General features: G+C 36.8%; 1 protein-coding gene across 5 annotated transcripts; it reads left to right on the top strand.

Moving 5' to 3' along the window:
* Positions 1-1,275: 1,275 nt before the first annotated feature.
* LOC109003572 lies at positions 1,276-7,026 on the top strand. 5 transcript variants are annotated; one of them, XM_018981766.2, is made up of 7 exons: positions 1,282-1,358; positions 1,491-2,149; positions 2,429-3,139; positions 3,727-3,785; positions 4,477-4,605; positions 5,575-5,710; positions 6,499-7,026. In XM_018981766.2, the coding sequence occupies exons 3-7, from the start codon at positions 2,435-2,437 to the stop codon at positions 6,811-6,813; spliced, it is 1,344 nt and encodes a 447-aa protein (XP_018837311.1). In that variant the 5' UTR covers positions 1,282-1,358; positions 1,491-2,149; positions 2,429-2,434; the 3' UTR covers positions 6,814-7,026. The 5 variants fall into 5 exon arrangements, with proteins under 5 accessions (XP_018837313.1, XP_018837311.1, XP_018837312.1 ...); XM_018981768.2 differs by lacking the exon at positions 1,491-2,149 and having other exon boundaries at positions 1,276-1,358; XM_018981767.2 differs by lacking the exon at positions 1,282-1,358 and having other exon boundaries at positions 1,390-2,135.
* Positions 7,027-11,306: the final 4,280 nt, after the last annotated feature.

The raw sequence follows: 11,306 nt of genomic DNA on the forward strand, positions 1-11,306 counted from the left end.
GGGAGACAAAGGAATAATTTTCTTTTTATACTTTTGATAATTACACAAATGCCCCTGCCTACCTGCCATGTCACTTTTCAGTTCACAATCGGTACGCAATTTTACTTGTACCTAGAAGAATTGACAGAAAAAATAGGTTTTCTGCATCATGAGCTGCTGCAAGCCTGCAAGGAAAATAATCAACTTCACTACTACACTTACATGGGTATTGCACGATTCTTTCACAAAGAATTGGAGGGAAGGGTTTCCCCTGTGCATGGCTTTGAGAGAAAAGATGGGTCTTAAAATTAAAAATTAGAACATAAATATTTTAGTTACAAATAAATTTTATAGAAGTAAATTTATAAACTGACGTGATTTGATATGTATATTGTATTCTAAACTTACTTTTATTGTAAAATAACTCTAATGAATCGAAGATTTATTCTTATAAAATCTTAACCATTTTCAAATTAAAAATTGTTTGATAACATTGAATTGAAAATAGTTTTAGAAAAACAAACAACTAAAAGCATTTATTTACATAGAAATGATATTTGAAATTCTAGAATGTGCAGATCCTGCATACTATTTTTTTTAAAAAGTGATAAAATTTGGGATATATATGAAAAAAGTTAATTTTTTAAAAGTAAACCCTATTTTTTTTAAAAAAAATATACGAGACTTGTATACCTTAAAACTGTATCTAACATTACTCTTATTTATACGTTCAATTTTTTTAGATAATCTTGACTTAACACGTTCTTAGAGGTCAATCTCTTATTTTAAAAATAAAAAATAAAATTATGCTTTTTAATCTTCAAAATTACGTAGACACACTAATATATTCAAAGTCTAAAAAAATCCTTCCCCTTAACCCCTCCTCCCAAAGTTTTTTATTTTTTATTTTATTTATTTATTTATTTTTTACGTATAGAAGTGGAAGATACATCTAATACGTGTGTATTTTGTCCATAATACTAAAAACATTTTTATATCACGCATTTTTTTTCTAATTAATATGTAATTTATCATATTATTTAAATATATATTTAAATAGTAAAATAAAAAAATAAAATAAAAATAAATCATCAAGAACGTGGCTGTGTAAGCCTTGGTACAGAATTTCTATTTCTATCAAGTTTTGATGAAATGATCACTGAGGTCTTAAATTTTACGTCTAAATAGAATATTAGAACTATTTATGTGAACGCAAAAAAAAAAAAAAAAGGGAAGAATTGTTATACACGTAAATAAATCAATTGAAAGTTCAAACCAATGATTATTATACTGAAACTGACGGAATCTAAGCATTAGAGCAGGGTAGATTCTTGAAGTCTGGGAACCGAAAAGGAAATGGGTTTGACTAGCAGTTGCAGGTATTCTCGCCTCAAAACTCTGTCCTCGTCTCTCGTTCGATTTTCAATCTTTATTCTGGCCCCTTTCTTCTTTTCGTTTTCTGTTTTTTAATATTTCGTTTTTTTTGGGTACTATTGTTTATTTGTCTTCAGCTGAATTCCCACTACCTAGTCCACCGGTACAAAAAACAATCACAAGCACCTCTAACTTTCCCCCAATTCGAACCACCACCAAAAGCTTTGTCCGTGTCTATGGATTTTCCAAATTCCTTGATGAAAAGTTGCAACATCGTGCTTCTATTTTCTTGTTTTGTAATATGTCGGAATGGGTCCAAGTAATCATGCCTGTCTGCTGCTTTAGCTTCTGATCTTCATTGCTGTTGTTCCCCAATAACCGTACGAATATTAGCCCCAGCCTTTGTTTTGAAGTTTCAGAACTGGGTGTCCATCAGTTTCAAATTTCGACAGTTGGGTTTGATCGTTGCAGGATGAAGTTGTATTCTTGATCTGAAACTCAATTCAGTGCGCGTTACATATTTCCGAAAAAAGACTTCAAACTTTTCAGTGTTCTGATAAGTGGTACACATCCGTACATGCACTTTGGGCTTCATATATCTGTTTTTTTGGTTTATACCTTAAATCCTCCATTCAGTGCTCAGTTTGCTGCTATAATTAAGTCACCTTTCATCTTGTAAAGCGGTATTTTGCCTCTGGAATTATCAACTTTCTTCAGTTCCATCTGTTGCAAGCTTAAGTTCGTCTTTCATCCCAGATTATCATTGGGCGGCTCATTTGAAGGTCCCCAACTATAGGTTTCTATCTATTTCTCCCTAATGATAGTTATATATGGTGTTTTCTCAACTAATATCGCAAACTATTTTTTGTTAATTAGGTGCTTCGCCCTTGATCCTGGATAAGAAATAAAATATTCACTCCACTTTAAAATCGCATTGTTTTTTCCATGTTAAATTCACAATTCAAGAAGCTGATATTTTGACCATATATATATATATATATAGGTATATTGTGTACTTGCCTCAATATGTACATTTGGAATAATGTTGATAACTTTTAATGCACTTGCTATATAGGTGTTTATGTCAATCGTCTGTGGCCTTCCTATCCTTGAGTGTGTATACTGTCTGGCCTGTGCTCGCTGGGTGTGGCAGAAATGCCTCTACACTGCAGGCCATGAAAGTGAAAACTGGGGCCTAGCCACAGCTGAAGAATTTGAGCCTGTTCCTCGCCTTTGTCGCCTAATCTTAGCAAATTATGAAGATGATATTCGCAACCCACTTTGGGCTCCCCCTGGTGGTTATGGAATTAATCCTGACTGGGTAGTCGTACGTAAGAATTACGAAGCAACCGTCGGCTGTGTTACTCCTTATATGATTTACCTTGATCATGATCATGCTGATATAGTTCTTGCTGTTAGGGGACTCAATTTAGCAAAGGAAAGTGATTATGCAGTTTTACTTGATAACAAACTGGGGCAGACAAAATTTGGTGGTGGGTATGTCCACAATGGGCTATTGAAGGCAGCGGAGTGGGTTTTTAATGCAGAGTGTGAGGTTTTGAGGGAATTGATTGGGAGGAACCCAAATTATACGCTGACATTTACTGGTCATTCCCTCGGAGCAGGGGTGGTAGCGTTGTTGACAATGGTGGTAGTTCAGAATCAGGGCAAACTGGGTAACATTGAGAGAAAGAGGATCAGATGCTATGCTATAGCTCCTGCTCGGTGTATGTCACTAAATTTGGCAGTCAGATATGCGGATATTATCAATTCTATTGTACTCCAGGTACAATCATCAAATCCTTTTGTTCCATTTAGATTTTTGTGCTTTGCTGTTCATAATTTGGTTAATATTTACTTATTTCTATTAGAATAAAAGCGTGATTTTCTCAGTGGAACGGGTTTATTTGCATGTTTATCTTTACATCATAGTACAGCCGAAATGGTATGTTGTAAGTATTTATCATATTGATCATATAATAATAATTTTGGAAATATGTACTGTCAACTTCAAAATGGTATAAAGAAAAATTACTTGTGTCCAATTTCCATCAATACAACGTACGACCAAAGCACCATACAATAATAAATTCACACCTTCCTAGTTTAATATCTAATTTTGTTGAGATGGATATCATGTGATGGAGTGAAGTATTTAGAACAGCACAACATCTTGAAAAGCGCATAAACAAATTAGCTGCCATAAATGGGATGGATTTGTGAAGATAAGACGGGGGTTGATTAAGGGGTTTAAATGCCATTAAAAGGTTACTTCTTTTCCTGTGTTACCTAATGGTTTTTACTGATGTCCTTTCTGCCTATGGATGATTGCATGTGCTAATGTTTTTAATATGAGTTATCTTAATGCACCAGGATGATTTCTTACCTCGGACCACCACTGCCCTGGAAGATGTATTTAAATCACTTATCTGGTAAAAAGTAGTATGCCACAGTCTACCTCTTTTTCATTTGGTATTAACTAGCTTGCATGATTAAAGTTTTACTAAACACATCCTTAACAAACAGTCTGGGGTACTTAAGCAAAGAATGACTTCGTTGGTCTTGGAATGTTTCATTATGGCATATATATGGATGTCCCTCAGTGGGAAATATTTTTCCTTTCTTTTAAGGCGATGGGGAAAGGGTTTCCAGATAATTTCGAGAATTACAAGAATTGAAGCCTCATGCACCTCTGATAGATGGTGAAGGAATTTCTTGTCACGTGACACAAAAATAAGGTTCTTTCAACCTTTAAAGATAATCATAATTGACTTGCTACCTTTATTTTTTTCCCTTTCTTGTTTGGCTGGAGAGAGAGAGAGAGAGAGGAAAAAGCAGGCCAGTGGAGGGGGCCAAGAGGAAGTCCCTAAACATTGTATCAAAATCTGTTCTATATTGCACCTTGAAAATTGAAAGTGATGCTTTCTTGTGGTCAGTTCGCAATGACACCAAAGATGTACCCCTCTTTATTTCTCTGAACAAATATAGCTCCAGTATGATTAATTCATGAAATCAATGCTTCATGCACATGAATTTTAGTGGGTCACTGATCATATTCTCTTATACAATTCAGAGTACACCATCCAGGTGAGATTCTAATGTGGATTTCTTTCATTTGGACAGTTTGCCGTGTTTATTGTGCCTAATGTGCCTGAAGGATACATGCACACTGGAGGAGAAGATGCTTAAAGATCCAAGGAGGCTCTATGCACCTGGTCGACTCTACCACATTGTTGAGCGGAGGCCCTTAAGGTATAATAGTTTTCGTATTGAGTACTATAATTCTTGCCCGGGGGTGACAACTCCAGCCCTAGTCAGGTTGTTAAAGCAACGACTTTCGTGGTTGTTCATTCCCAAACATTTCCTCAAATAAGAATAGTCACCGACTTGATGTTTGTATGTCCTTCACTGAAGGAGGGAAACACAAAATCATGGGTGATGTAGGGGACTGGGTATGTATAAGAGCAAGTGAGAAGAGAGCGGAAGAGTTTATTTTAATGGTAAAAGTGGAAGAGATTAGTGACTGTGGAGGAGACATCTTGCTACTTTGTTTATCTAGGTGTGTTGCCAATTTGGCACATGCAGGAAACCTGCTCCCACTGTTTGCAGGCACTCTTTAGGCATACCTCCATCATACTATATGGGCATATCTTGGGATACAAGAAGATACTCTCTCTCTCTCTCTCTCTCTCTCTCTCTCTCTGTGATTCTTTTTGGGTGGGTAGGGTAACCTGGTTTGCTGGAGTCTGGACTTGGCTTCACCAAAGGTGGCCCATGACACCTGACAATCACTTTTATGAGCCTCTACTCTTTACTTTAGTCATCAAGAATCTGTGAATGCGATGATGCTGTAATTACTGGGAATTCGGATGTTAAACACTGAGCTCAAATAAGCCTCCGAGGACCAACTCTGATGCTAGCCATGAAGTAAACTTTCAGGGGGCCAGCTTCCGTATTGCTACAATTTATGGATTGCCATGTAGACCCATCAAATTTACAAGAAAGGCACAATAAATGTTTCTTTTAGTTTTTCAGAGATTGTGGTATCTTAAACTTGTTTTAGGCACATTTATGGAATGATATCAGATGGATTTTATGCACCGAAGATCAATAATTTCATTATTGAATGCTATTTGTGTCGTCCTTTCTTTTGAGGTGGAATTATATGCAATTATGGCACCAGTCTGGTGCTTTATATACAATTTCTTTTCCCTGTTGCAGGTTAGGACGATTTCCGCCAGTTGTGAGGACAGCAGTACCTGTGGATGGGAGGTTTGAGCACATAGTTCTTTCTTGCAATGCAACTGCTGACCATGCTATCATTTGGATAGAGAGGGAATCGCAAAGGGCTCTTCACGTAAGTTACCGGCAATAGAATTTGCCCCTCGAAACACTTTAATACCAGAGTTTTCAGCGCCCAGCCAAGAGAAGACAGTTTGTTTATCACAAAGTTGTCTTGAAAGTATACAATCCTATCACTTAGTGTTTGTTATCTGCTCTTATTAACATTATGCATGTATCAATCAATACACATAACTTGCACGATTGAGCTAATTTGATACAAGCACCTAAGTATCCATTAAATTACCTTTGAAGTTTCCATAACGATCCTGAAACCACCCCTTTTCCCCTCAGTTTTGATGATACCATGCTTTAGGAAAGGAATCGGGTCTTACATCCACGCCTTTGACATCAAAGGTTAGCCATTTGATAGGACACATTTGGAAAACTGCCCACTTCTAATTGCTTTTTCGATAGTATTTGTAAAGCCTTTTTTTTTTTCCTTTTTCATTAGCGGTTGTAAAATAATATATTTGGCTTTTTCGAGCCTTATATTTACTTATCAAATTGCTTCCATAAGTTTATGTAAAATGTTATACTATTCCAATATTTTAAGGTAGGTTATGCTACCGTGCTAATACTGGTATGAATCTATGTATTCCAGCTAGTTTAAATTGATTAATTGAGTTTTTATCTATGATTTATATATTCTTCTTATTACCTAAAATTTAACTTATAAATGCTAATCCCATTTCTTGACAGTGGAGATAAACTCTAAATACACTTGCAGTTTAGATGGTTGAATATTGAAAGCTTATTTTCTGGTTAGCGGTGGTTTTTAAACTTTATTTTTGATGAATTTAGTTAATGCTGGAGAACGACAAGATTATGGAGATTCCGGTAACGCAGAGGATGGAGCGTCAGGAGTCTCTTGTACGAGAACATAGCCAGGAATACAAGGCAGCACTTCAGAGAGCCATTGCATTAGATATTCCTCAGGCATACTCACCTCCTTCGTACGGAACGTTTCATGAAACGGAAGGCGAGAACTCTGGCAGATCAAATGAGGAGATCTCATTGTTGTCCTCTAAGGAAAGAAGGGAAAGTTGGGAGGGATTTGTTGGGCGTCTATTTGATGTGGATGAGTCCGGTGACATGGTGTTCAAACAGCAGCCATAGACAATCAAAAGAATTTCACATTGTAACTTAGCAAACAATTTTAGTCATTCTTTGATTCATATCGAGCACCCTTTGTTTGGGTTCATGATTATGTTGAAATGAAAAGGAAGAAATATGATAGGGGACATGAAGAGCTGTGCATGTATTTACAGCTTTGAAAAATTGTAAATATGACTTTTAATCTTCAATGTTAATTAGGCCACGATTCTTTTAGTGCTCTCTTTTGCACTTTCCGATAAGAAATAGATTGTCAAAGTTCGGCAATCAGCTGGTGCATGGCACATTGCTAGCATTTGATGAATTGACACAGAAAACTGCAAACAAAAACATGAAAAAAGGGAAAAGACTCGATTCATTTTCCCCAAAATTTTACGTTGCAATTTGGTTGTGGGTTCATGGGCTTGAAATTAGTGAATAAATAACAAAAGGTAATAGAAGATGATACTCTCTCTCTTCATACTCTATTCAAAAACTACCAAAATCTGGACGCACAAGCTTCGCTTCACACTTTAAGAAAGCCCTTAACTTTCCACGAATGTGTTGAACTTCAAAATAGCCAATATCTCAGACTGACCCAAGACAAAAGTACTCTCTCTTTCCCCATCGAAACTCCTAATCTCAGCTAAATGCTCGTGGTTTGATTGGCATAACCCCTCAGCCTTCAAAATAGAAGTTTGAAGTTCGAAAACCCCTCCTCGAATAAAAAAAAGAAAAAAAGAAACTCCTAATCTCACAAAAGTCAGAGCACTATTAACTGGATCAAAGTTCGATTTGTGCATCTCAAACTGGAAGAAAGAGTTTATGATTGTGTATATAAATATTACAGTCAGCAATAACGAGCAATATTTCATCCTACCATTACAAAATGAGATTTTACAAAGATAAAGTAATTGAATATGCATGGGTATTTAATTACTCATGCTGTAATTACTCGTGTACACACTGTATGTAAAGAAGAACTCTATCAATGAATAACATTCTTTTGGCAATTCTCTTTTTTTTTTTTTTATTCTTACAAGCATGGTGTGCCCGCTCGTCCCTCAAAGATTTTAATACTAATCAAAACTCAAGAAGTCGATATCGTTCATGCACGAGGGATTAAGAAAAGACGAAAAAAAGGAACCCACACAGTTGATTAAATAACGACAATGTGACTTCGAAAAGGAGAGCTTTACCCATTAAATTTGACATATCACTAGAAGTCAAGTCAGTTGTTTCTCATCTTCAAAAAAGACTAAAGGGACATAACACTCCAGATATATATCGTTCACTTTCCCATTGATTTCTCACCTACCGATCAGAGCTTAAGCACAACTTTGTGACTCTACTGTTATACATCGGAACCACCGTCTGTGGAGGCGACCAGTGTAACACCTAGGCCAAAGCCCGACTCACTCGAAGAAACCATGTCGTTTTGAGGTAAAAATTTAAGCTTTCTTTTTCCTTCCCTCTATCTCTCCCTATAATCCCACTCACAGCAGCCTTTCCTTTCACAAGCCATTGTGAACCAAGTCAACAACCAGCTGCATCCCACGTTCACACGCCAAGGCCACGTCTCACATCGGCCAACCCCCAGCCCATGCACGGACGTCTCCGCATCCAGCAACCACCCAACAAACACGGCAACACGCCATAACCCTGTCGAGACCCATAGAAAACCCACTCAGTTGCTCAAATTTTCTTCCCCACGGCAGAACAATCTCAAACCATTCGCATCTCCTCCTTGACTCCATGCTATGACAACCACCTCCAACAGCCTCGCCTTAGCCACCTCAAAACAGACGAAGCACCTCCTCTCTCGGAATACCGTGAACCAACCATTTCCCACATGAAGCCAGCAACCACTTTTAATTCGGAAGCCACCACACTGCTGTCGTTCCCTCCCCAAACTGCCAGTCTCCTCTCGGTTCCAGGAACACGAAGATCACACGACCACCGCAAACCCCCTCTTCCCGTTACCAACCATCGTACACGTCCACCCACACGGCGGAAACCAACCACTGCGTGCTCTTCCACAGCCGGCAACACAACCCGCAGAAAACCAACCAAGAAACCTCATCGTTGCCACCCTGCACAACCCAGCCTCTGTTTTCATACACCCGAAACAGAACACCCCAAGCCATGCACAACCCTTCCACACAGACACTTTAGCCACTGCCACATGCTGGAAACCGTCCGGAAACAACCAAGAACACTGAAGGGCGTCGGAACTCTCGGGTAGTCATAGAACCTGCCGGCAGGTCCTCCTTCCATCGAGCTCAGATCCATTCGGTCGTCCCCTATCCGAGCGGTGTGTTTCTATTCCACTGTGGTCTTCTAGTGGGTTCCAGCCGTCACGGGGTTTCTCTGCCCCTCTCGAGCTCGGCCTCCATTGAACTCAACCCAGTTGGCCGCCATTGATCTTAGCCGAGCTTGGAAGCCCACATAAACTCAACCTCCATCGCACGGTGCTCTCTCCTTGTCTCTGTTATTTTCTTGCTTTTTGTGAGATTTCTGTAGTATAGATGTGTACCGATAGTTAGAGTTATTTCAAAGAAAAATTCTCAGCCGTTATTCACTACCCAGAAAATAAAATTATAGTGTAATGTGAAAGTGAATAGTAACATAAAATACATCTATTCCAAAAGTGCAAATGTGTCGTGTAGTACGCTAAACTCTGAAAACAAATGCAACATGTGTTTTAAATTTGAGCTGGGTAATTGCACAAGGAGCTTGTAATTGAATCGGTTATGCCTGTTTGGACTGTTTATGTTGGGCTGGACTTATATTGAGTCTATCTTATTATGGGTTCGATTTTTAAATAAACTTTTGTATGAGTTGGGATTATGTTTGGTGGGTATTAAGTTGGAGATGTTACATGGGTTTAATTTTTAATTAAGTAAATATGTTAGCCTTATACTTATTTTACGGAAATGATTTAGATTTTAAAGTATTAGCTAGATAAATTAAGTGGATATCGACTAAATTGGGAAGTGATGATATTTTTGAGTTACAAAAATTCTAGATTTTTTAGGAAAAATAAGTTATTTTAGTATTTTAGGCTTAAATATAAAAATACGTGTGCAATTAGAAATTTACGGAAGTTGCGTGACTATTTTATAGGTGACGATTGATACTCCCTTAGCAATGTTGTGAGAAGATTCAGAGAAATTAAAAAATCTAGGTAAGTGGGGTTCTTATATTATACTTTATATAAAAAGAAAATGAATTGAGGTTGAATTATGTAAATGTGCATGATATGTTTTGAAAAGAAATGTGAAAACAACTTCAATTATGTATTCCGCATTACTCATGAAATTTGTATAAAAGAGAAAATATTTTTTGGTATAACTAGTGTAGACGAGCAATATTTTGACATGTTGTTTCTGAAATGTGCAAATGAGCGAATATGAAATATGAAAATTTTGTACATGTTATATGAAGATGTTCTCAATTTGTTTTGAATATGTAAAAATAATATGAATATGTTTAGCACTCTGTTTGATATGATATGCATATAAAAAACCTTTGACATGACTTTTTGATTATGTTATGATTCTGATTCTGGTTCTGATATGATGATTCTGATTCTGTTATATGGTTGGTATTAACATCTTTGATAAGAGTGCACTCATTTTGAAAATAAAGTGATTTTTCTAAATGGTCTTTAGTGTATGCACACTTGAGGCTCCAAGAATAAATAAGAGAAAATCTCACATTCTGATACTGCCTGGTTTGGCCACTGGGGATAGCACAACCCTACCACTGAGGTTAAACATGGTATATGATATGATATGGTGATATGATATAATACGATACGATATGATATGATAAGATGAAGAAGTTTAGTCATGTTATGCCAAAGGATCTTTGAATATAAACAATTGATTTTGAACTATGGCCAGTTTGAAATGTCACTCTAATTTTTCTGATAACACAATTTTGAGATATGTATACTGAAAATGAAATGTTTTGTCTTTGCATTCTGAACTCTCTCTGAAAATGCTCATGTTTACATATTAGTATATGTTATCTACTTACTGAGCTGTTGATATTTCACTCCTTATCTTCACAAAATTTTTCAGATAATTTGAATATTTCAGCTGAGGATCAAGATTAGGGAGTATGAGTGAGATGATTTAAGCATGGTTTATTAAGCTTAGAAGGTTGCTATGATTATTGGAGAATTTTATTCAGTAATTTTGTCGTGTTCTGATGACTTAGTATTTTGGAAGGTTGATGTTTATTTTTGAGGTTTTGTGGTGTTTTTAGATTATTTATATTAGAGTAGTTGATTAGAAACAATGAGATACATGTGTAATTGAGAAATTGAGGTCTATATATACATTGTGAGATGTGAATTTAAGTGACAGGAAGTACTTCTTCGACCCCTTTGGGACCGGGACGTTACAAATAGGGTGCCGACAACGATGGAGGGATTGTAGATTTGATGAAGAAAGAAGCGATGGTTTGGTCGGGGGTTAGCTAAGTGAACTAGAGATCTATTTTGGGCT

This window comes from Juglans regia, chromosome 7 (assembly GCF_001411555.2).
Source record: "Juglans regia cultivar Chandler chromosome 7, Walnut 2.0, whole genome shotgun sequence".
Classification (NCBI taxonomy): domain Eukaryota; kingdom Viridiplantae; phylum Streptophyta; class Magnoliopsida; order Fagales; family Juglandaceae; genus Juglans; species Juglans regia.